The sequence below is a fragment of the Ranitomeya imitator genome, chromosome 3 (genome assembly GCF_032444005.1).
Source record: "Ranitomeya imitator isolate aRanImi1 chromosome 3, aRanImi1.pri, whole genome shotgun sequence".
NCBI lineage: Eukaryota > Metazoa > Chordata > Amphibia > Anura > Dendrobatidae > Ranitomeya > Ranitomeya imitator.
The window spans coordinates 444,721,390-444,748,101 of NC_091284.1; the positions used below are offsets into that span (position 1 = coordinate 444,721,390).

Genomic DNA, 26,712 nt, shown 5'->3' on the forward strand with positions numbered 1-26,712 from the left:
AGTGGTAAATTTTGCCAGAAATGTATTGTATTTACTGATAAATATTATATGCCATATATACTCAGTATAAGCTGAAATTTTCAGCCCATTTTTTTAGGCTAAAAGTGCCCCTCTCGGCTTATACTCGAGTCATTCCCAGGGGTCGGCAGGGGAGAAGCAGGAGAGGCGGCTGTCACATCACACTCACCTGCTACAGGCATGGTCTCTGCTTCTCCGATGGTTTCTGGTGCCCACAGCTCTTGTGTTCACCGGTCAACGTGGTACCCCTCATTAAAGTAAGGAATATGGACGTGACTCCACTCTCATAAGCGTGGAGCGTATTTTCATTACTTTAATGAGCGGTACCAGTGACCACTGAACACAGGAACAAACTGCCGGCGCCAAAGAGACCAGAGAAGCAAGGACGAGCAGAGACTGCACCACGAGGGGGAGAGTATGACAGGGAGGGTGAGCCATGCGATATTCACCTGTCCCCGTTTCACCGCCGCGCTGTGTCTTCCGTGTCCTCTAACTGTGACGTTCAGGTCAGAGGGCGCGATGACTTGGTTAGTGCGCTCCCTCTACCTGAACAGTCACTGCAGAGACCCGAAAGACCCAGCGGCACACGGCAGTGAAACGGGGACAGGTGAATATCGCAAGTGTCGGTCTCCTGAGCCACTGATGACTCCCGCACCTGGCCCCCATAGCGTGCCGGTGTCCCTGCCTGCTCAGGACACCTGCACCAGACCCCCAGCGACGAGAGGTGAGCATGTCTTTTTTTAATCGCATGGGGCATAATATTCTATGGAGCATCTTATGGGGCCATCAACCTTTGTGCAGCATTATATGGGGCATAATATTCTGTGGAGCATTTTATAGGGCCATCATTAACCTTTTATGCAGCATTATATGCGGCGTATTTTAATATGGAGCATCTTATGGGGCCCATCATGAACTGTATGGAGCATTATATGGGGCTCCTGATTCAATATGGATATTCAAAAACACAACCTACTGATGTCTCTATTAATTTTACTTTTATTGGTATCTATTTTTTATTTTTATAATTTACCAGTAGCTGCTGCATTTCACACTGTAGGCTTGTACTCGAGTCAATAAGTTTTCCCAGTTTTGTGGCAAAATTAGGGGTCTTGGCTTATACTCTAGTATATACGGTAACTCACTTTTATATACTTATGGGTGTCAAAACCTTCACTTTATTGATTCTCTAAGTGCCTCTAAATAGGACAATGTATTCGGAGACAAGTCTGCTTTAAGGCTACGTTCACACTAACGTTCGGCTAGTGTGCGTCGCGCTAGCGTCGGGCAACGCAGCGGCGACGCACGCGTCATGCGCCCCTATGTTTAACATGGGGGACGCATGCGTTTTTGCTCGTTGCGTTTTCCGACACGTGCGTCTTTTTTGACGCTAGCGTCGGACCAAGAAAACGCAACAAGTTGCATTTTTCTTGCGTCCGATTTTCGTCAAAAAACGACGCACGCGTCGAAAAACGCAGCGTTTGCACGCGTTTTTTCGGTGCGTTGTGCGTCGCGTCGCCGACGCAGCGGCGCACAACGCTAGTGTGAACGTAGCCTAACAGAAACACTAGACTCACACAACCTATCATTTTGTGATGAGTTTTAAGTTTTTCAACCATCTTCTATTATTGATATATAAAATCTAGAAGTAACACGAGTTGAAGCTGTAGAGAGCCCCCCAGCAGTTACCTATGAAGCAACAAGTTTCACATTTGTGCCCGACCCTAGTAATACCTTGATATTACGAACACAGATATTGTACATCAGCCAGGACATGCGATCTAGTGCTTTTGCCATAAAACCTTTTATGTGACAGCTTTTTCATTCCCACTAAAATAAATTGAAGTTTTTCCTAAATTACGTGCTGGTTTTAAGCTGTCTTCTTCCCTCAAACAAGAGGATGCTCGCAGCCATAGCTGAATTTAAGCTGTCAATGCCGGGCACAACAGGAATGTACAGTCTCTTGCCATTTAATTTTTCAGCCAGTAGTAATGATTCTAAACTCAGTCCATGTGTCTCTCCCCCAATCACAAGTGCGCTAGAACCTCTGGCCCATGGTTCAGAATATCTCTGTATAGGAATGTTTGGAATTTCTTGCTTTTCGTGATCCTCTCCATCTTCTTCGTCACTGGATGAGTAATCGTCATGTATTTTATGTTGCCTCCTAGAATCAGATGACATACCACCATAATCAATAGCTTTATCAGGACATGTGGTTTCATTGGGGATTTTCTGCCAGAAGTTATCTGCAAGAAACACCTTTGTGTCTTCCGAGAGATAGTTAGAGACAGTGTTCCAATCTAAACTGCTGATTATCGGCAAGCGAAAATGGGCTCCCATTCCGGCTCTGATTACTTTAGGTTCCCAGGCGTCAACACAACCTAGAAATAAAAAAAATAAAAATTAAAAATTATATTTAGTTAATGGAGGAGAGACGACATGTCCATTTACCCTAGTAGGGCATATGTCTTAGGCCACATTCAGTAATTGATCAGTATCTGTAAGCCAAAACCAGGAGAGGGTGATAAATACAGAAGTGGTGACGTGTTCTATTATACTTTTCCTCTGATTGTTCTTCTCCTGGTTTTAGCTTACAAATACTGAGGTAAAATACTGACCAAATACTGAACGTGTGAACGTAGCCTTAGATAGAGGAAGGTCCTGATCAGGAGAACTCCTCTATGACCCTGAAAGAAGAGCCTCTATGAGCCACAAAACAGATGGCTAGTCATCCAAGTGGCACCCATAAAATATTCCCCAGCAAAAGCAGCTGTTTTCCAGGCATCCTTGGAATGGACCCTGACGATTTCCATAATGCAGATGCCTTAACAAAAGGTGAACTATCGGCTGAGATAAGGAGTTACAAATTAAATTAGCCAACATTTACATGCTGGACTATAGGATCTGGATAGAATTCCTAATTCTATATGTATTTAGAATTTGCCTCCGTCCCTAGTCACTTTCTGCTCTACACTATATACATACAGTGCTGGTGGCAGAGCCTAGGGGAGAAGTCCCATATATTTACAGCCGGAGTTGTCCTCTGTAAATGTCAGATCTAACATTGCTGGCACGGTGCTAAAATGACCTATCCCAGCATTTATCCCCACAGTGGACGTGTTCAGTAGAAACATCTGCATTATGTAATTAGAGGGAGGGGGCTTTCTGTCAAACCATTGGCATTCTGTGATTGAAGGGTGCAAATTGTTTTCTATGGCGACAAGGAGCCAAATTAAGGCCCCCAAATGTGCCATCTATGAAATCCTTTTAGAGAAAGGACTTAATGGGATGTCTGAGTTATTTTAGGAGCAATCAAACTATCTCCCCATCACATCCCATAAGGTATGAAAAATAAAAAAACTAAAAGATAAATATCTTCAATTACCAAAAACATACACATACGAGCTATTCGATATTACCACGTCCGTAATGACCCCCAACTATAAATTTAATTCACCATTCACTGTGTTCAAGGAACTCAAAGCAAAAAGTGATAAACAGTCATACGTGTCCCACATTTGTATCAGTAAAGAAACTCGGCTCATTGCAATTAAAAAGATAAAAAACTCACAGCTGAAGGAAAACTGAACAGGCTCTGTCAGACATTTATGGCCTATCCTGTGGACATACCATAAAAGTCTTTCATGAGACATCCTAGCCTCCAATTTTTGATGTCTTGCATGAAACTCTAGACTGCAAACAGCATTAATAAAATTCATGCAAGAATTAGAAAACTCCAATGTGATGTTTAGTTTGGATCTAAATTAACAACGGAAAAAAAAACAAACATTGTAAGTTGAAGAGATGATTGAGGTTTCCAGCTCCAGCATAGCACTGAGGCTCCCTAGTCAGTGGTAAGAGGAGCTATGCAGGATACTAACCTTTTGTGAGCAGGACTTTATCGCAGCCAGCCCCAGCCGCACATCTCAGAATGGTGCCCAGGTTCCCAGGATCACGGATGTTATCACAGATAAGAGATAGCGGTAAACTGTTATGGAGCTGGATGTCAGGAAACTTCATCTTTACATGATCAGGTTTCCCAAAAATTCCTATGAAGGATTTCAAAGAGTGATATTGCTGCTGTCACATGCCGATTACAGTCACATCATCCCATTATTCAAGTGGCAAAACTATATGGTCAGTTACAAGACTGATCAGCTGTTATCAGCCAGATGTTAAGTGTATGTGCACACGTTCAGGTTTTTTTTTTAGCTTTTTCTGCGATAAAAACGCTATAAAAACGCATACATATGCATCATGCATCATACGCATCGCGGTAAAACAAAGCAGCATGTTCATTAATTTTGCATTTTTTTTCGCGTTTTTCCCGCTATTTAATGCATTGCGAAAAAATGCAGGGAAAAAAAAAAAAAAAACGCAAAAAAAACCATGCGGATTTCTGGCAGAAATGTCTGTTTTTTGTCAGGAAATGTCTGCAAGAAATCCTGACGTGTGCACATACCCTTAGCATTGAGCTGAGCTACAGTATGCAGCTCCATTTCATGTGTAGGAAATGCAAGGCAAAAAAAAATAAAAATGTTGTGTATGCCGTCACAATGAAGACAAGGTGTGGAAAAACAACGAACATTCATTAAAAAACAGCAAAATTGATCCGATTTCATCCTCAAGCCATCATACAAAGAAGTATATAAAACTAATTATAAAGGAAGATGAGATTCAAGCAAATTATAGGTCTCGCCTACTGGTGAGTATCAAAACTCGGGACACAATAGAACAACATATGAATAGTTAATAGTTAACAATAAAGAATAGAAGATTACCGTATATACAATCTCTAGTTTTAAAAAATTTAATTAAAAAATGTACGTTACTCTTTTTCTTCTCCTTTCCCCTTTTACAATAGTAAGAGAAGTCCTATTATGGGCACATTCTCGTGGCCATTTCACATAACCCCTCAGGGAACTAAGTGCCTAGCTTGAAGATCCAAAAAGATTCTCTATTAACCAACCTCCTAAAACAACATGGATGAGATTCGGGGACTTGTTCTTGTATTTCCAATCTTAAACAAGAGGGATCTTTGTCTAAACACTTATTCTATATACAAACTATGAGTTAAAATCCCATGTGTTATTTTCGTCAGTGTTCATCTTTTTCCTAAAGATCTGAATAGTTTTTTTTTTTTTCAGTCACAATTTTTGTATCTAGTAATTCTTTGGTGGTATTGTGGAACCTTTTCCTCACGAAGTGGCTTTAGAATTCCTTGAAAAGATAGATCGCTTCATATGGGGCAGGAAGTAATCTGGAGTCCCGTGTCAAGGCTAGTGTCTTGTTTCTTGGCATTTCCCCTTGACTGTAATGGGGTTTAGGGATTCAGCATGCATTGATAACTTTTTTCACACCGTTTAAAAGGGGCATTCCCATTTCCAAGACCCTATCCCAATATGTAGTAGGTGGAATAATATGAGCAAATGCCTCCAACTAGAAATTTTATACTTTCCTCATGTGCAGGATCTTCGGTATCTATACTATACTACATTTCTAACTGGAGGCATTTGCTAATATTATTACTACATATTGGGATAGGATCTTAGAGATTGGAATACCCCTTTAAAATCGGGGTTCAGTTGCACATCCTCCCACATAATTGGGATGGTGCTACTTTTTCAGAGTTGCCTCTTATATTTAAGTTGTTCATGCTTAAATTGTCCTCAAGGTTAGCATTTTTCTGGTTAAGTAACATAGTAACATAGTTAGTAAGGCCGAAAAAAGACATTTGTCCATCCAGTTCAGCCTATATTCCATCATAATAAATCCCCAGATCTACGTCCTTCTACAGAACCTAATTGTATGATACAATATTGTTCTGCTCCAGGAAGACATCCAGGCCTCTCTTGAACCCCTCGACTGAGTTCGCCATCACCACCTCCTCAGGCAAGCAATTCCAGATTCTCACTGCCCTAACAGTAAAGAATCCTCTTCTATGTTGGTGGAAAAACCTTCTCTCCTCCAGACGCAAAGAATGCCCCCTTGTGCCCGTCACCTTCCTTGGTATAAACAGATCCTCAGCGAGATATTTGTATTGTCCCCTTATATACTTATACATGGTTATTAGATCGCCCCTCAGTCGTCTTTTTTCTAGACTAAATAATCCTAATTTCGCTAATCTATCTGGATATTGTAGTTCTCCCATCCCCTTTATTAATTTTGTTGCCCTCCTTTGTACTCTCTCTAGTTCCATTATATCCTTCCTGAGCACCGGTGCCCAAAACTGGACACAGTACTCCATGTGTGGTCTAACTAGGGATTTGTACAGAGGCAGTATAATGCTCTCATCATGTGTATCCAGACCTCTTTTAATGCACCCCATGATCCTGTTTGCCTTGGCAGCTGCTGCCTGGCACTGGCTGCTCCAGGTAAGTTTATCATCAACTAGGATCCCCAAGTCCTTCTCCCTGTCAGATTTACCCAGTGGTTTCCCATTCAGTGTGTAATGGTGACATTGATTCCTTCCCATGTGTATAACCTTACATTTATCATTGTTAAACCTCATCTGCCACCTTTCAGCCCAAGTTTCCAACTTATCCAGATCCATCTGTAGCAGAATACTATCTTCTCTTGTATTAACTGCTTTACATAGTTTTGTATCATCTGCAAATATCGATATTTTACTGTGTAAACCTTCTACCAGATCATTAATGAATATGTTGAAGAGAACAGGTCCCAATACTGACCCCTGCGGTACCCCACTGGTCACAGCGACCCAGTTAGAGACTATACCATTTATAACCACCCTCTGCTTTCTATCACTAAGCCAGTTACTAACCGATTTACACACAATTTCCCCCAGACCAAGCATTCTCATTTTGTGTAATGAGATTTCATTTTACACAAGAGATCCACAGAGTTTTGTTTTTTTTAATTCATTTTGTTTGCTTTGTAAATCCGTTATCTTGGACTTCATATCCGTTATGGATGGTTTAATCTCAATGATTTGTGACATGATGAGTTGTTGAATCGAGGTTTTTTCATTTTGTATAGAAGTACTCTGGATAAATATTTCAGATGCCGGATTATAATTATTGGACTTGGAAGATTAGTAATCCATCTCATCCTGCGAGTTGCTCGGTATTTAATGAGGACTCTTCCTTTGTATCTGCAGACTCTGATTCCTTGTCTGAATCAGAATGCAATATCGGAAAACAAAAAATTTTAAAAAAGCAACACAGAGATCTCGTATACATTCTTGTGATGCCGGAATGGTCTCCAATAAATTCCCTGCTGTGATCCCATTAGTGTAAGACTACGCGGGTAGCGAAAACTGTACTGGGTTAGAATCCGGATATAGATGTTTCCATAATTTCGTATGTGAAATGCTGCCGAGACCTCTGCACGTGTATCCTGATCATACATCCCCTCCTCAGGTGCACACTGACAGGAGCAGAAAGGCCATTTGACGAATGACAGTTGTTCCTAGTTTGCCGCTCTGAGGTATTTTGTGTCTCCCTGGTATCCCCCGTTGCAGTCATCAGCCGAAGCAGAGTTGCCGGGTACAGCGGCTGGAGAGGTCAATGAGGGGATCGCAGCTGTCAGAGATAGAGGTGGAGAAGAGGGAATATCCTCTACCCCCGTGTTCAATTGTATGGGACTCATCGTGACCTTATCCAGTGGCAGATCGCCATCTACCAATTCTCCATCAGAGTTACTTTCACACGGGGATCCATTATGAGTGACATCTTTCCCCTCTATGTCATTACAAGTAATTACCCCTTCTGTGGGTATATACCCCACCTTCAGCCCATTCTATGATGAGGGCGATCTATTGATGCCCCGTTCTTTGTTCTGGGTTGGAAGTAGCCGCGATGCGGCTTATTAATATGCACATCGTTCTCTGATAATAAGGAGATGTGCGATGCTTTCCCCTGAGTAAGCAATATAGATATCAGGACCTGCGGACCTTGCTAGGGGATGCCCCCTTCTACTGTGATGTTCCAGTGAGGCTGTGGCTTTATCCTCTGCTGCTTGCCACGCTTGTTCGGGTGTAGGCAATATGGCCGGAGCGTGAGAGAGAGGAAGTCCTGTTGATGGAGCGAGGAGCAGTTCTATTCCCTTTGCACTCAGCTGTTTGGGGTGGATAAGTCTTCAGGAAAGGTTCTGTAGGGTTGTCTTTATGCCCCGTCTCCTGCAACAGGACACCTTTCAGTACAGGGGATATGTTTTGTAGGAGGATGACAGCGTCGGAGTGGAGGAGCTTCTAGCAGCGGCATTCAGCCTCTTCGCATGCGTACCTACCTTGGAGATTCAATCCTGGAAGCCATCATTCTTTTCTGTACTTGTCCAGGGATGTTCCCACATCTAGTAGTCCAATAAAAGTCCACTTGAAAGTTCCTGTTCTCTGCCAAACCAAACTCCCAACTAAAATAACACTAATAGAATGGTAATAGCAAGACTACAGAGACTGCTCTAGCACTCCTCCGAGGCACCACAGATACCAGACTTTCATTCCATCTTTACTCACCCATTAGCCCTTGTGGCTTCACAAGGTCAGACCATATCTTAATATCTTCAAACTTTACTTTAATTAGGTTTGCCTTCTTTAGTTTCTCAGGCGGCAGCGTCTTCAGCTGGTCTACTCTACTGAAGAAGAGTGTTTGCAGGACCGCACCAGCATCTAGAGCGTCCACCAGCAGCCTCTGTCCTTCCAGCAAAACCTGGCCATGGCGATCACGGAAGTTTCTGGACTTCACAATTGTAACTACTTTGCTGTATATGAGGGATAAAAATATATTATTATAAGCAACTTCAATTATATAAAAAAAGGAAAGAGGACAAAGAAGCATAACGACAAAACGAGTATCAGACATAATCCTAGGGATTAATCAATTCTGGAATAACTATGGTGAGAAGGGCTCATTCAGACATCCGTGTACATCGGTCCGTACTGGCCGTAAGTCTCCCGACTGGAGCGTGTCTGATTTCCATGCGGCTTTCATGCTTGGTTCGGGAGAGCCGTGGCCAGTCGGTGTTCAGAGTGGTTTGCACGGATGTCTGAATGGGTCCTTATAGCGACTTATTTTTGCAGCTTTTTTTTTTTTTTTTAAGTTATTTTTACTTGGTTTTGTCAGGTTTTTTTTGTGCATTAGAGCCATGGTTTGGGTTAGGAAAAATGGACAACATGTGCATGAGATTTCAGAAATCTCATTCACTTTGCTGGTACTCTAAAACGCTGCTATATTGCAGAAAAAAAACAGCACAGCAAAAATGCAACATGTGAACATGCCCTAAACACTGATTTTATACAATTTTATAAGAACCTTGGCAAAAATATGCATTACAATGTGTTACCATGACCTTAATATGCACAAGAGGCAAAAAAAATAAGAATCTTCGAAATTGATCCAATTCAAACATTGTGAGCCCATTAAAATGAATTTAGAGTGAAATCAACCAGCGCAAAATCATAAGACAAAAAAATAACGTGGGAGCTTATGTCTTTAGTTTGTAGAGATATAGATATATATATATATATATATATACACACATATATATACACATATATATACACACACACACACACACACTAGACGGTGGCCCGATTCTAACGCATCGTGTATTCTAGAATATGCATGTCCTCGTAGTAAATTGCCCAGCCACGTAGTATATTGCCTAGTCACGTAATATACAGCACAGAGCCACGTAATATACAGCACAGAGCCACGTAATATACAGCACAGAGCCACGTAGTATATTGCCCAGCCAGGTAGTATATTGCCCAGTCACATATGTAACATGTTAAAAAAGAAAAAAGAAACATACTCACCATCCGAAGAGCCCGTTGTAGTTCCGGCGCTTGTGTGCGGTGTCCGGTCCCAGGATTGGTATGAGCGCATGACCTTCCATGACGTCGCGGTCACATGACCGTGACGTCATGGAAGGTCCTTCTCCCATAGCATCTTTGGAAGCGGAACCTGCTGCTTGCAGTGCCGTGGAGAGGACGCGACGGCGGACGGTGAGAATAAGGTTTTTTTATTATTATTTTTAACATTAGATCATTTTACTATTGACGCCGCATACGCAGCATCAATAGTAAAAAGTTGGGAACACACAGGGTTAATAGCAGCGGTAACGGAGTGCGTTACATGCGGCATAACGTGGTCCGTTACCGCCGGTATTAACCCTGTGTTAGCATGACCGTAGGGGAGTATGCGGGCGCCGGGCACTGACTGCGGGGAGTAATGTGCGGCCATTTTCTTCTGGACTGTGCCTGTCGCTGATTGGTCGCGGCAGCCATGACAGGCAGCTGCCGAGACCAATCAGCGAATGAATAACGGTGACAGAAGGACAAACAGACGGAAGTGACCCTTAGACAATTATATAGTAGATATAAATATTTTCACACATCAATTGAAATTCTAAGCTTGCTGTCCGATATTTAGTCACACATCACTAGAACTCATAGACCGGGGGCCCATGATCCGGAACCAGCAGCAGTTTGAAACCAGCACATGTTCACTGCCTCCAAAGCGTCTCCCCAAGACAAATTGACATTCTGCGGTCTGGAAAGACGCGCCACAAGTCCGCCTCCACGGGTGAGCCGCAGACGTCGGTGGAGGTATAGTGGGCGTGGGATTTCTAGAGAGGCTCGACGGCTGGTTAGCGCAGCGGCTAGTTAGCACGGCGGCTTGGCGACTGGTTAGTGCTGTTGCTTTGCGGTGCTGCGATCCTTGGTACAAATCCCACCATGGACTTTGCATGTTGTTTGGGTGGGTTTCCTCTGGGTGCTCCACAGACATACTGACAGGGGATCTACATTCTGTTACTGTTATGTATAAACCAATAGGAAATGTTACATTTACAAAAAAAAGGCGAGTGACTCATGTCACCCAATCAGGTCGCAGCTCTCATTTCCCAACCTGCATAAGTATAATGAGAGCAGGAATCTGATTGGTTGCACGCTCGCTGGGAGTACCTGAGCCTCTTGTCCCCAGCAGCTGCTCGGTCATATCGCAGCTCGTATGTGTGCTGCTCCTCACGGCTCTCGTCCTTAGTGACAGGGTCACGTCGCTGCTTCTCCGGTACGGATGCTGCCGGCGGCTCCCTCACGTCCTTTGCCCGCTTCTCGAGCTTCCGCTGGTTTTCCGGGGGAAAGATCCGCACCGGTTTCCTCCGCAGAGCTCGTACATCCCGCTTCACCTGCACACTGATTGGGAGCCTTACAATTGTCAGCCTAGAGCAGCCAAGCACGCTCCTCATGAGCGCCGCCATGTTTCCCCGTCGCAGCCAGTGACGTCAGTGTATACCGATTAGCCGCCATGTTGGGAGTGGCAGAATACAATTTGTGGGTGTGTCGCCATAAAATGCTTGTTTTCCACTATTTTCCCCATTATCTTCCTTTCATCAGCGATGACAGGAACCAAGCGCTGACCTATCACTGAGCAAGGCACAGAATATGGGGCGGAACGAGATTATGGTTTCCATGGTGATAGTGCGTGACGTGATCAGGTAGCGCAGGCTCGGCCTCAGCTGTGGAGGCAGGATGGGCGGCAGGAGAGCGCTGCACTATGTCCTCAAAGTGGCTGACAGGCCTCAGACTGCACGATTCTTCAGGGATGTGCTCGGCATGAAGGTGAGCAGTGACCAGGCAGGGGACATGGCGGCTGTTCAGGACCTGCCTGGGCTCCATGGGAACCACATGTCCCAGCGTGCCAGATAGGGAGAGGGGATAAGAAAACAAAGCAGCCAGTCTGAGTAATCACTAAAGAACAACCACACCCAACATCTGCCCATGACCTGGTCCTACTGTACAGTCACTCCCCAGTATCGGACACTTACATTAGGCAGTGTTCATACTGCACAGAATGTCTCCAAAACAAGCCGGCTGCCCTGGTGACTACGTCCCTTTAACTTAAAGGGGATGTCCAGTTAGAACTTATTCCCAGGATAGGTGATAACGTGCTGATCAGTGGGTGTCCCGCCATTTCGAATCGCACCGACCTGGAGATCAAGGAGTTTTTATCCGCATTACATGGCAGGTTGCACACTTAACCACTGCTCCATTCTCTATGGGGCTGCCAAAAAGCCAAGTGCAGCGCTCAGCAGCTTATAGGGAAGTGGTGGTGAACATACGGCACCCGTGCCAGAGAGGGCACACGACGCCAGCCCCTATGTCAGCCTGCTCTGTGTTCTCGGACGCCCAACCAGCTGAAGTGTATTGCAGCGCGCAAACTTGCAGGGTTCATGCGCTGCATTCATGCTGCTGGCCAATCAGAGGCCAGCAGCGGACGTCGGCATACACGTGACTGGGCACATGGCAGTGACGTCATGTGCATCTGTCGTCGCTTGGACGCTGAAGTCAGCTGCTGGGTTCAGAAAGCAGCGGGGGAGAGCAAGGAAGGTGAGTAGGAGTGTTTGTGGGGGGTTTCTATGCATTGAATAACAGCTGCATTGGCAGAATGGGGAGCATATACATGGGTGGCGTAGGGGAGCATATACACATGGGTGGCGTAGGGGAGCATATACACATGGGTGGCGTAGGGGAGCATATACACATGGGTGGCGTAGGGGAGCATATACACATGGGTGGCGTAGGGGAGCATATACACATGGGTGGCGTACGGGAGCATATACACATGGGTGGCGTAGGGGAGCATATACACATGGGTGGCGTAGGGGAGCATATACACATGGGTGGCGTAGGGGAGCATATACACATGGGTGGCGTAGGGGAGCATATACACATGGGTGGCGTAGGGGAGCATATATACATCTGATTGAATTTTAGGTGTTCGGTCTCAAAGGTTCTCCATCACTGTTATAGGGAATGAATAAAGCATTGAATGTGCACTGTTGCTCCATTCTAACGGGGATAAAAGTGCCCCGTTTTGCTAAACGGTGAGAACCTCAGCGGTTGGACTCCCAACAACAAACAAGATATCACCGAACAACCCCCATTAATCTAATCTAATTTTTTCCCAGGGTGGGCAATTCATTTTCCAAGGGGCCACATGAGAAACTATGACTGTTATGGAGGGCTGAACTAACAAGCTGAACTTAATTCTCCTCTTTATTATTATTCTGTTAATTTGTATCTCTTTATGAATTAAATCTGTTGATAAGCTGCTACTGTTAACCCCTTAGTGACAGAGCCAATTTGGTACTTAATGACCGAGCCAATTTTTGCAATTCTGACCACTGTCACTTTATGAGGTTATAACTCTGGAACGCTTCAACGGATCCCGCTGATTCTGAGATTGTTTTTTCGTGACATATTGTACTTCATGTTAGTGGTAACATTTCTTCGATATTACTTGCGATTTTTTTATGAAAAAAACGGAAATATGGCGAAAATTTTTAAAATTTTGCAATTTTCAAACTTTGTATTTTTATGCCCTTAAATCAGAGAGATATGTCACGAAAAATAGTTAATAAATAACATTTCCCACATGTCTACTTTACATCAGCACAATTTTGGAAACAAAATTTTTTTTGTTGGGGAGTTATAAGGGTTAAAAGTTGACCAGCAATTTCTCATTTTTACAACACCATTTTTTTTTTAGGGACCGCATCACATTTGAAGTCATTTTGAGGGGTCTATATGATAGAAAATAATGAAGTGTGACACCATTCTAAAAACTACACCCCTCAAGGTTCTCAAAACCACATTCAAGAAGTTTATTAACCCTTTACGTGCTTCACAGGAACTGAAACAATGTGGAAGGAAAAATTGAACATTTTTAACTTTTTTTTGCAAACATCTTAATTCAGAACCATTTTTTTTATTTTCACAAGTGTAAAAACAGAAATGTAACCATAAATTTTGTTATGCAATTTCTCCTGAATACGCCAATACCCCATATGTGGGGGGTAAACCACTTTTTAGGCGCACCGCAGAACTTAGAAGTGAAGGAGCGCCGTTTGACTTTTTCAATGCAGAATTGGCTGGAATTGAGATCGGACGCCATGTCACGTTTAGAGAGCCCCTGATGTGCCTAAACAGTGGAAACTCCCCACAAGTGACACCATTTTGGAAACTAGACCTCTTAAGGAACTTATCTAGATGTGTGGTGAGCACTTTGAACCCCCAAGTGCTTCACAGAAGTTTATAACGTAGAGCCGTGAAAATAAAAAATCGCTTTTGTTTATACAAAAATGATCTTTTTGCCCACAAATTTTTATTTTCACAAGGGTAACAGGAGAAATTAGACCACTAACATTGTTGTGCAATTTCTCCTGAGTACGTCGATACCCAATATGTGGGGGTAAACCACTGTTTGGGCGCACCGCAGAGCTTGGAAGAGAAAGAGTGCCGTTTTACTTTTTCAATGTAGAATTGGCTGGAATTGAGATCGGACGCCATGTCGCGTTTGGAGAGCCCCTGATGTGCCTAAACAGTAGAAATCCCCCACAAGTGACCCCATTTTGGAAACTAGACCCCCCATGGAACTTATCTAGATGTGTGGTGAGAACCTTGAATGCCCAAGTGCTTCACAGAAGTTTATAATGCAGAGCCGTGAAAATAAAAAAAAAAATTTTTTCCACAAAAAAGATTTTTTAGCCCCCAAGTTTTTATTTTCACAAGGGTAACAAGAGAAATTGGACCCCATAAGTTGTTGTCCAATTTATCCCGAGTACGCTGATGCCCCATATGTGGGGGTAACCCACTGTTTGGGCGCACGGCAGAGCTCAGAAGGGAGGGAGCACCATTTGACTTTTTGAGCGCAAAATTGGCTGTCGTGTTTGGAGACCCCCTGATGTACCTAAACAGTGGAAACCCCCCAATTCTAGCTCCAACCCTAACCCCAACACACCCCTAACCCTAATCCCAACCTGATCCATAATCCTAATCACTAACCCTAACCATAATCACAACCCTTACCCCAAAACAACCCTAATGTCAACCCTAACCATAACCCTAATCAAAACCCTAAATCCAACACACCCCTAATCCTAATCTCAACCCTAACCTCAAACCTAACCCTAATCCCAATACACCCCTAATCACAACCCTAACCTTAACCCTAATCCCAAACCTAACCCTAATCCCAAGCGTAACCCTAATGCCAACCCTAACCCTAATACCAACCCTAATCCAAACCCTAACCCTAATCCCAGCTCTAACCCTAACTTTAGCCCCAACCCTAGCCCTAACTTTAGCCCCAACCCTAACCCTAGCCCTAAGGCTACTTTCACACTTGCGTCGTTTGGCATTCCGTCGCAATCCATCGTTTTGGACAAGAAACGGATCCTGCAAATGTGCCCGCAGGATGCGTTTTTTGCCCATAGACTTGTATTGCCGACGGATCGTGACGGATGGCCACACGTCGCGTCCGTCGTGCACTGGATCAGTTGTGTTTTGGCGGACCGTCGGCACAAAAAAAACGTTCAATGAAACGTTTTTTTGTACGTCGCATCCGCCATTTCTGACCGCGCATGCGTGGCCGTAACTCCGCCCCCTCCTCCCCAGGACATAGATTGGGCAGCGGATGCGTTGAAAAACTACAGCTGCTGCCCACGTTGTGCACAATTTTCACAACGTGCGTCGGTATGTCGGGCCGACGCATTGCGACGGCCCCGTACCAACGTAAGTGTGAAAGAAGCCTAACCCTAAATTTAGCCCCAACCATAACCCTAAGTTTAGCCCTAACCCTAAATTTAGCCCTAACCCTACCCCTAACCCTAATTTTAGCCCCAACTGCTGTTCTGCCGGCCGGCCGGCAGATGGAGACAGATGGTGGGCGCACTGCGCATGCGCCCGCCATTTTCTTCTGCCGGCGGCCAGGAGGAGCAGCAAGAGGATCCAGGGACACAGGTGAGTATTGTAGGGTCCCCGAATCCCCCTATTTCTCTGTCCTCTGATGTGCGATCACATCAGAGGACAGAGAATTACACTTTACTTTTTTTTTTTTTTTTTTGCGGTCGCCGGTAAACAGTTAATTACAGGGGTCGGTAAAACTGACCCCGATCATGCTCTTTGGGGTCTCGGCTACCCCCGGCAGCCGAGACCCCAAAGATTCTCGCGGGGCCGGCGGGCGCACTGCGCATGCGCCCGCCATTTTGAAGATGGCGGCGCCCACCGGGAGACACGAGGAGCATCGGGGGAGATAGGTGAGTATTGGGGGGCCACCTGGGACCCCTTTTCTCTGTCCTCCGATGTGCGATCACATCGGAGGACAGAGAAATTAAGAAGAGATCGTGGTTTTTTTTTTTGTTTTTTTGCGATCGCCGGTAAACGGTTAATTACCGGCGATCGCAAATGCGGGGTGGGTTAAAAACCCCCCGAATCATGTTCTCTGGGGTCTCGGCTACCCCCGGCAGCCGAGACCCCGGAGAAAATCGGCCTCTGGGGGGCGCTATTCACTTTTTCCACAGCGCCGTTAATTAACGGCGCTGTGGTTTAAGTACCCTTAGCGGCCGCCGTTAAAAGGCGTATCGGCGGTCGCTAAGGGGTTAATAAATGTTACAATAGGGCTTATTGTAACATGTACAGTCCTGTTCATTGTTATTGGTACCCATGAAGTGTAAGTACGTATTGTGGAATATCCCCAGCAAAAAATGAATCAAGTGAACTTTTTTTTTTTTTTTTTGTATAGAGCACACATGTTAAATACAAAAGAGCAAATGATAAACAACACCTTTAAAACAAAAAACAATGGGAGGGAAAAATAGAAAACCCTAAAGCTTGCTGTGACACTCGTATTGGCACCCCTTACATTAAATTAGTATAGAAACGCATTTAGACTCGCCTGTGGTAAATCACAAGTGAGAATCTCTTGTGATTAATTGTTGGTGCCCATGTGACATGAATTAGCCAATGAATTATGCCTTCACTGTTTGAAAAAGCAACATGGTAGGCCCTGTTCCTTAGTCACAATGGTGAAGACAAAGACTCTGTCTGAGGACATCAGAACTGCTATTATTAGCAAACACAAGACTTCCAAATGGTATAAGGCCATCTCCAAAGACCTTGGTGTCCCAGTTTTAACAGTGCTCAATGTTATTAAGAAGCTTGCCAAGCATGGAACAGTCAAGAACCTCCCTGGATGAGGAAAATTGCCAAGGGATGTCTTTGAATGTTGGTGCAAATGGTGGGAAAAAAAAAACATATCAAACATCCAAAAACCTGAAGGCCGACCTGCAAAAGTCTGGGGTCATGGTTTCAACAAGTATCATACGTTGCTCACAAAACCAAGCAAAGCTTTATGGGCGAAGGCCAAGGAAGAAACCATTTTTGAAGAAAAGACATGAAAAGGAACGACTGATCTTTGATAAAGAGTACCTTGATAAACCACAATCCTTCTGGGAAAATGTTCTGTGGACAGATAAAACAAAAATAGAGCTTTTTGGCAATGCAAAGCAATATGTTTTTTTTTTTACAGATGCTGCAACGCAGCTTATAAGGAAAAGAACACCCCACCAACAGTTTAGCATGGTGGAGGATCCATAATGCTGTGGAGTTGCTTTGCTGTGTCTGCTACTGGAGGCCTTGACCGTATCAGAGGAATCATAAAATCGGAGAATTAGCAGATTTTAGGGCGAAATGTCCTACCTAGAATAAGAAAACTTGGTTTGAGTTGAAGATCATGGGTCCTCCAGCATGACAATGACCCAAAGCACACATCCAAAAGTACACCGGAATGGTTGAAAAAGGAAAAAAAAAAAAGACTGTTTTAAAATAGCCATCAATGAGTGCTGACCTCAATCCTATTGAAAATCTTTGGGGTGAGCTGAAATCTGCCATTGGGAAAAAGAACCCTGCAAGCATTTAAGAGCTTGAGCAAACTGCAAAGGAAGAGTATGTGGGGGGGACAGGGGGAATACCAGCTGAGAAGTGCTTATAGATGGCCACAAGAAACATTTGGAGGCACTCTGCTATGTAATCATAAATGCAACAGTCATTGTGCATTGCAGGTGCTAACCAGGATATTTGTGTTGTCATCAGTGCACCTTATACCATCTAGGCACAGGTGCCTTTATTGCTGCACATGCTGTTTATTCTGTTTCTTGTTTGAAATTGCAACCTGTAAGTTGAAAAACAATGTTTTATTGTTGTATTACTTTGGACCACGAATTAAAAATTCCTCAGGATATAACTTTGGAACATTCTCATTTTATTTCTGAAGATTTTGTACTGTCTATGGAAAAAAAGGAAGGGGGAGCCAATAATGGTGAGCAGCACTGTATACATACCTTTAGCAGTGAATCAAAATCATTTAATTTACTGCTTTTTATTAAGAAAAAAACGTAAATGCTACTGTTATTCAGCCCTTGTACTTTTATCAACAGCTCCCAACAAAATATGACCCCCACAATCCACACACAGTATGATGTCCCCTCACACAGTCACCATAGAGCCCCAAGCAATATGATCTGCTCATACAGCTCCCTTATACAGTATGACAATAGTATGAAGTCCCCACACAGCCCCTCACACAGTATGATGTCCCCATGCACCCCCTTACATAGTATTATAGTCCCACACAGCCCCCCCATGCAGAATGTCTTCCCTCACAGACCCCTTGCACAGTATTATGTAGACAGTCCCCTTATACAGTACTATGTCCCCACACAGCTCCCTTACATACTAGTATATTCCCACACAGCCCCCCTTGCAGAATTATGTCTTTCCATACAGACCCCTCGCATCGTTTTATGTCTGCTCGTCTAACCCTGTTCCCCTGCTTCTCCGGTCTGTGCTGTGTGGTGAGGTTCGGCTGGAGTGATGTAGTGACATCATCGCGCCTGCTGTGCTCAGATGCACAGGTTCAGTGATGGAAGAGAGAGCTGACGCTCCCTGTTCCACCATTATTTTCACCGGTATTTGCATCTAATGTGTCTTGATCAATCATATGATGTTCACCCTTGTGATCTTCTCACATATACCTTTGATACAAGATAATTGTAACTGGATTCTCTATCATTACTTTCGATGTCGTGGCGAGACAATACGATCTTAGAGTCTAACCCTAGTCTAAGGACCGTGACTGAATCCTACTATGCTTATGTTTGTTTCAGGTATTACGTCATGAGGAATTTGAAGAAGGGTGCAAGGCCACCTGCAATGGGTATGGAAGATGAGCTATTACTAGTGACCTCTGTCCCCTATTGTACTTTTCTTCCAAGTTGGTAAAATTGCATTATGCCACTTTTTAATAATGTGGGGCGGTAATGGTGAAGGATAGAAGGAAAGACTAAGCTAAGAGGACAATTTAAGAACTGCTATTTAGTAATGATTTCCTAATATGGGGAATGCTTTATTGCACTATATTTATTTCCGTGTTCAACAACTATCTATTGTACATAATTACAGCCCCTATGATGGGAAATGGAGTAAAACTATGATAGGCTTTGGGTCTGAAGACAGCCACTTTGTTGTTGAGCTGACCTACAACTATGGAGTTGGGGAGTACCGTCTCGGCAATGATTTCTTGGTATGTCTAACGCTTCCTGGCCTATAAATTACATGTAGGCAACATGTTTCTATGAACAGTCTTCTAATCACTGTGGTTTAATAAGCATTCTTTACCTGTACGTGAGCTTTAGTTTCCTGAAGGAACAGAAAATGTGATGCCCTCTATATGGCGACGGTTAACATGACCGTATTTTCGGTCCAAGTGCAGTTCGTGAAAAAAACCTGACAGCATTTATCCAATGTTAATCACTGTGCAAATGACTGCTTTTATACACAGAGCGAACTGCATCTTGCACTTTTTTCTACCATATGTCGGATGTGACTCGCCTATTCAAGTCTACGGGTGTGCAGAAATAATTGTATTCCATACGGATCAGCCGTATAGCATCGAATTTTTACGGATACGTTTCCATTATTAGTGTTGTAAACTTGTTTTGGTCTTGTACATTTTATTTACTGCTGATGTATAAAAGCAAATGCAATAAGGGCTGCATTCAGATGGCGATCGGATGATAATAAAGATGAAAATTCATTTTTTTTTTTTACGCTCATGTAAATTTAGCATTACTTCGTTTCATTAGGGGCTCACACTACAGTCCAGTCAAGCTATACTCAATGCAAAGCAGATGAACTGGCCACTATCCGAAGTATCACCTGGACTCTTCCAGACGGAAGCCCCTGGAGGCTATAAGTTCTTTTTAGAAGACAGAACTCAACCCAACGCAGGTAAACGCTTATTAGACCAATTTCAGGCGTGCTTTAACAGATTTCGATCACTTTAATCGCGATATTATTAATCGCAGAGGCTGATGTCTACTGCAGATCAGCTCCTATTCACTCACAGTGGCCACTAAACAGGGTGACAGAGCAATGGGTGTCTCCTTCACATCCTGCCTGTGCTGGCATTGCAAACAGTAGATGATATGATATGATTTATACCAATTATTATTTATTATGCTTATAAAGTGCCATCATATTCTGCAGCGCTTTACAGATATCGTCATCACTGTCCCCAATGGGGCTCACAATCTAAATTCCCTATCGGTATGTCTGTGAGTATGGGAGGAAATCCACGCAAACACGGGGACAACATACAAACGCCTTACAAATATTGTAAATGGTGGGATTTGAGCTCAGGACCCCAGTGCTAACCACCGTGCTGCATAATCTGATATCAATGTCCTATTCTAGGGTTAGGTCAATAATAAAGTATTGGGAAAACTCCTTAAGACAGGTATCATTTCTCCATTCACATGTGACCCAGACCTGTATTTCATCAAAAACTGTTAGAGTAACATCGGCCACTATGGTGATCAAACTAAATTGCAGGACTTCCATGTATTGTAACGTCAGAAAAAAGAAGAGTAAATCGCACTCACCGTCTCTGAAAATATAAGCACTTTAATAGAAGAGTGATAACATTGGGTTGCAGGTGTTGGTTCTAATATGGCATATAAAGACCCCTGTGTTGTGGCCATCTGAAACCAGCAGATTGTACGCTCAACTTTAATCTACCAAAAACAAATCAACGTTTATATATTATGTAAAGTTAACATCTAAAATATTTTATTGATATTTTTTCCCAGATCCAGTGCAGAAAGTGACTGTTGCTGTGTCCAGCCTCCAAAAGTCTACTACATACTGGTCGGACTTGTTAGGCCTTAGAGTCTTTCATGAGGATAAGGCCAAAAAGCGCGTTCTGCTGGGCTACTCAGACAGCCAGGTAGAGACTAACTCTGCACTTTCTTTATTTGCAAGCTGCTTTACTCAGATACTTAGGAAACGTCGGACCATCTTCTTAGTAACACAGATCATGCCATTGGCTAATATAGGATTGAAATTTGTTTCTGTATAAAGTGGACCTGCCACCACAAAATAGTGTATTATATAAAAACCGATCCACTGAGCTATTACACCAAAGGATATATAAAGTGTAGTTAATGACAGAATACATCAGACTTCTCATTAGGTGCCTGCCATTCATCAGGACAACACTGTGCTTCCGAGAAGAAACACCGACCATGTTGGAGTACGGTCAACGCTCTTACTTGACTAGGGTATGTGCACACGTCAGGATTTCTTGCAGAAATTTCCTGAAGAAAACTGGAAATTTTCTGCAAGAAATCCGCATTTTTTTTGTGGCTTTTTTTTTTTTTTTTAGCATTTTGTAAGAGAAATTAGCTTGCAGAATGCTAAAGTTTTCCAAGCGATCTGTAGCATCGCTTAGAAAACTGACTGTGACAGGTTGGTCACACTTGTCAAACATAGTGTTGGACAAGTGTGACCAACTTTTTACTATAGATGCTGCCTATCTATGCATCATCAATAGTAAAAGATAGAATGTTTAAAAAAAAATGGTTATACTCACCTGCAAACAGCCGATCTCCTCAGGGGCGTCCGTTCCTATAGATGGTGTGTGTGTGCAGGACCTTCGATGACGTCACGTGACGAATCACAAGACGGCGACGTCATCGAAGGTCCTTCACACAGAGCATCTATAGGAATGGAAGCGGCAGCGTGCACCGATGAGAGGCGGGAGGACTCCGGGGCCATCAGAGGGTGAGTATATGACTATTTTTTATTTTATTTATTATTTTTTTTTTTTTTACCAATTATATGGTGCCCAGTCCGTGGAGGAGAGTCTCCTCTCCTCCACCCTGGGTACCAACCGCACATAATCTGCTTACTTCCCGCATGGTGTGCATAGCCCCATGCGGAAAGTAAGCAGATCAATGCATTCCTAGGTGTGCGGAATCCCCGCAATTCCGCAAATTTAATGAACATGTTGCTTTTTTTTCCGCAATGCAAATTTTTTTTTTTTTGTGGAAAAAAATGCAACATTTGCACTAGAAATGTGGAATACATTGTAAATAATAGGAGGCATATGTAAGCGTTTTTTTTCGCGTTTTTATAGCGAAAAATACTGAACGTGTGTGCATGGCCTTAAATGAAGGCTATAAAAGCAATCTGGTTGCTATGAGCTACACTTCCACTTTAGCTTTGCACTAGTTTTGATAAATCTCCAGATTTTGGGACACCATACATTTTCTAGATCAACCTCCAAAAATGTGTAAAATGTAACTCCGTTGTCATTTTGCAGTGCAAGCTGGAACTACAGGACATCGGAGGATCGGTGGACCACGCAGCAGCGTTTGGACGAATCGCATTTGCTTGTCCAAAAGATGAGGTTGGAATAGTTTTTTTGTTTCTTTTTCATTATTTTAATCAGACAAATCTCTAATAATTTAATTGTATATTTTTCAATTCCAACTTCTTTAGTTTCATATTAGCATGTACTGTCAGTAGGGACCGTAAATTTGTAACTGCGCAGCATTTTTATGCCATGTAATCTGAGAGCAGCATGATATAGGGAAGACACCTTGATTTCAGCTATGTATCACTTACTGGACTGTCTGGTGCAGTTTTGATAGAATCCCTATTTTCTGTGTTGTAGGTGTATCAGTATTCAGAATGTTGAGCTGTGTGTCACCTTGCCCACAACACAGATTGCTAGCTTTCTAAGAATGTACAGCGTACATAGGAAGCTGCCAACCAGTGTTGAAGGGTGGGGATAAAAAGATTAGCTGGACTGGCTTGCATGTGAGACCTAGTCCTCTGGTGATATCCTGCTGATAAAACACTGATTGTATTGAAACTACAACACACAGCCTAGTAAATGACACATCGCTGCAATCAGTCTCTCTTGCCATATATTATGCTTCTCTCAAATTAAATAGCAAAAGCCTGCTGACAGATTCTCTATAAAGGGAATCTGGCAGCATGATTCTGTCCACCACAAATCATTTATATGGTCATCTTATTCTGTCATCCACACCTTCATTTATGCATTCTGTTGCTCCCCATCAAATAAAACCTATGTTTTAATTTGCATGCAAATGAGGCTTAACCCCCTTTTTGCCATTGGACGTACTATCCTGTCCATGTGATCTGGGACTTAAATCCCATGGACGGGATAGTACGTCATAGGCTATCAGCCGCGCTCATGGGGAGAGCGCGGTCGGGTGTCAGCTGATTATCACAGCTGACATCCGGCACTGTGCTAAAAGCGGTCACGAACCGCTCCCGGCACATTAACCCCCGGAACACTGCGATCAAACATGGCATAGGGAAGCATCGCGCAGGGAGAGGGCTCCCTGCGTGCTTCCCTGTGACCCTCAGAACAATGCAATGTGTTGTTCCGTGCGTCTCCTCCGTTCTCCTCCCTGCAGGCCCGGATCCAAGATGGCCGCGGGGGTCCTTCTGGGTTTTTCAGGGAGGTGGCTCTGAGAGCAGGTGTCGGCAAGCCTCCAGCACTGCATATCGGTTCGCTGATCTGACACAGTGCTCTGGAAAGTGTCAAATCAGTGATATGACACTGCATAGTGATGTCCCACTCTGGGACAAAGTAAAAAAAAAAAAACAGTGTAAAAATATTTTAAAAAAAATCCTAGATAAAGGAAAAAAAATAATAAATATTGTTCCAATAGATATATTTCTTTATGTAAATAAAAAAAAAGTACCCATATTTAGTATCTCCGCGTCCATAACGACCTGACCTATAACACTGTCCCTCTAGTTAACCCCTTCAGTGAACGCCGTAAAAAAGATAAAAAAGAGGCAAAAAATAATGCTTTATCGTCATACTGCCGAACAAAAAGTGGAATAACACGCGATCAAAAAAACAGATATAAATAAACATGGTACCGCTGAAAACGTTATCCCACAAAAAACAAGCCAGCATACAGCATCATCAGCGGAAAAAAAAGTTATAGCCCTCAGAATAAATCGATACACAAATAATAATTTTTTTATATAAAATAGTTTTTATTGCATAAAAGCGCCAAAACATAAAAAAAATGAAGGTATTGCTGTAATCATACTGACCCGAAGAATACAACTGCTTTATCAATTTTACCAAACGCGGAACGGTATAAACGCCCCCGCTCCCCTCCCCCCCCCCCAAAAAAAAAAAGAAATTCATGAATAGCTGGTTTTTGTTCATTCTGCCTAACAAAAATCGGAATAAAAAGCGATCAAAAAATGTGATGTGCCTGAAAATGGTACCAATAAAAACGTCAACACGTCCCACAAAAAATCAAGACCTCACATGACTCTGTGGACCAAAATATGGAAAAATTATAGTTCACAAAATGTGGTGACGCAAAAACTAATTTTTGCAATAAAAAACGTCTTTTCGTATGTGACAGCTGCCAAACATAAAACCCGCTATAAATAGTTAATCAAACCCCCCCTTTATCACCCCCTTAGTTAGGGGAAAAATAATAAAATAAAATGTATTTATTTCAATTTTCCCATTAGGGTTGGGGCTAAAGTCACGGTTGGGGCTAAAGTTAGGGTTAGAGCTAGAGTTGGGGTTAGGGTTTGGATTACGTTTACAGTTGGGTTAGGGGTTTGTCAGGGTTAGGGGTGCGGTTAGGGTTATCGTTAGGGTTGTGATTAGGGTTAGGGGTGTGTTGGGGTTGGGACTAGGGTTAGGGGTGTGGTTAGGGTTATGGGTTGGGATTATTGGGATTTGGGTTAGGGGTGTGTTGGGGTTAGGGTTGGAGTTAGAATTGGTGGGTTTCCACTGTTTAGGCACATCAGGGGCTCTGCAAACGGAACGTGATCCCCGCAGACCATTCCATCAAAGTCTGAATTCCAAAACGCCACTTCTTCCCTTCCGAGCCCCGATGTGCGCCCAAACAGTGGTTTACCCCCACATATGGTATTCTACGTACTCAGGACAAATTGGACAACAACTTTTGAGGTCCAATTTCTCCTGTTACTCTTGGGAAAATAAAAATTGGGGGGCCAAGAAATCATTTTTGTGTGAAAAAAAAAAAAAATTATTTTTTATCTTCACGGCTCTGCGTTATAATAAACTTTAGTGAAACACTTGGGGGGTCCAAAGTTCTCACAACACATCTAGATAAGTTCCTTGGGGGGTCTAGTTTCCAATTTGGGGTCATTTGTAGGGGGGTTTCTACTGTTTAGGCACATCAGGGGCTCTGCAAATGCAACGTGACGCCCGTAGACCATTCCATCAGTCTGCATTCCAAAACGGCATTTCTTCCCTTCTGAGCCCCGATGTGTTGCCAAACCAGGGATTCAAGCTTCAGGAGGCTAATTTGCATATTCCAGGTGCCTTCTGGGAGAAGCGAAGTCTCCCTAAGCTAGAAGATCGTTGGGTACAGCCGGGACCAGCTGCTTCGAAAGCATCACCAAACCAGGGATTCAAGCTTCAGGAGGCTAATTTGCATATTCCAGGTGCCTTCTGGGAGAAGCGAAGTCTCCCTAAGCTAGAAGATCGTTGGGTACAGCCGGGACCAGCTGCTTCGAAAGCATCACCAAACCGCGCGCCGTAATTTTTGCCTGTAGGACATTATTGCAAGAGAGCTTGGCTGAGTAGATTACACAAGAAGGAAAACACACAGCAAGTCAGCAGGATCTAGGAGCAACATGGCAGATGTGACAACCTACATGGTGAGCTGCAGCATGTGCTACATGTTCACAGATCGACCAGAAGAAGAATCCAATTTCACCTGTCAGAAGTGTAGACTAGTGGCCCTTTTAGAAGAAAAGGTGCGGGGTCTGGAAGAAAGAATAGCAACTTTGAAACTCATCAAAGAGAATGAAGACTTTCTAGACAGAACAGAAGCATCTCTACTGGTCACAGAAGGTGAAAAAAGTGTCAGAGAACCTCCAAAAGCAGATGAGTGGAAGCATGTGACCAAAAGAAGCAAGAAGACCATGGAGAAATCACCAACCACACAACTGAAGAACCGATATCAAATCTTTGTAGAGGATGAAGATGGCACACCTAAGAATGAAGCAATACCAGCAAGCAAAAAAGAAAAGGGCACACAGCAACAAGTGACAGCAAAAAGTACAGCCAAGAAGCAACGAAGAGTGGTGGTGGTGGGAGACTCACTACTGAGAGGCACAGAAGCAGCCATCTGCAGACCGGACATAACTGCAAGAGAAGTATGCTGCCTTCCAGGTGCGATGATCAAGGATGTGACCGATAGGATACCAAAGCTCTTCAGCTCCAAGGACGTCCACCCATTTCTTCTGATACATGTTGGCACCAATGACACGGCAAGGAAGGACCTACCGACAATCTGCAAGGACTTTGAAGAGTTGGGGAAGAAAGTAAAGGAACTGGATGCACAGGTAGTTTTTTCTTCTATCCTTCCAGTAGACGGGCATGGCACCAGGAGATGGAACAGGATCCTTGATGCAAACAACTGGCTAAGACGATGGTGCAGACAACAAGGATTTGGATTCCTGGACCACGGTGTGAATTACTGGTATGATGGACTCCTCGC

At 43.5% G+C, this 26,712-nt stretch overlaps 2 protein-coding genes across 4 annotated transcripts in view; one reads left to right on the plus strand and one right to left on the minus strand.

Annotated features, from left to right (window-relative positions):
* Positions 1-999: 999 nt before the first annotated feature.
* The window catches only part of MRM3 (mitochondrial rRNA methyltransferase 3), a 154,795-nt gene continuing 129,082 nt past the window's right edge, over positions 1,000-26,712 (minus strand). Inside the window, exons 1-4 of one of the 2 annotated variants that reach the window (XM_069757367.1) lie at positions 10,946-11,290; positions 8,495-8,739; positions 3,900-4,067; positions 1,000-2,399 (exon numbers count right to left, since the gene is read on the minus strand). In XM_069757367.1, the coding sequence (XP_069613468.1) occupies positions 1,876-2,399; positions 3,900-4,067; positions 8,495-8,739; positions 10,946-11,241 (1,233 nt within the window). In that variant the 5' untranslated portion in view covers positions 11,242-11,290 and the 3' untranslated portion in view covers positions 1,000-1,875. Of the gene's footprint in view, positions 2,400-3,899; positions 4,068-8,494; positions 8,740-10,945; positions 11,291-26,712 lie in introns of those variants that run through there. The other variant, XM_069757368.1, reaches the window with a different exon arrangement.
* GLOD4 (glyoxalase domain containing 4) overlaps positions 11,450-26,712 on the plus strand; it is a 33,253-nt gene continuing 17,990 nt past the window's right edge. For both annotated transcript variants that reach the window (XR_011319314.1, XM_069757369.1), the window contains exons 1-6: positions 11,450-11,602; positions 18,988-19,037; positions 19,283-19,403; positions 19,966-20,110; positions 20,971-21,107; positions 22,485-22,571. Coding sequence is in view for 1 of the 2 variants with exons in the window: in XM_069757369.1 (XP_069613470.1) it covers positions 11,513-11,602; positions 18,988-19,037; positions 19,283-19,403; positions 19,966-20,110; positions 20,971-21,107; positions 22,485-22,571 (630 nt within the window). In the remaining variant the exon portion in view is untranslated. The remainder of the gene's footprint in view (positions 11,603-18,987; positions 19,038-19,282; positions 19,404-19,965; positions 20,111-20,970; positions 21,108-22,484; positions 22,572-26,712) is intronic.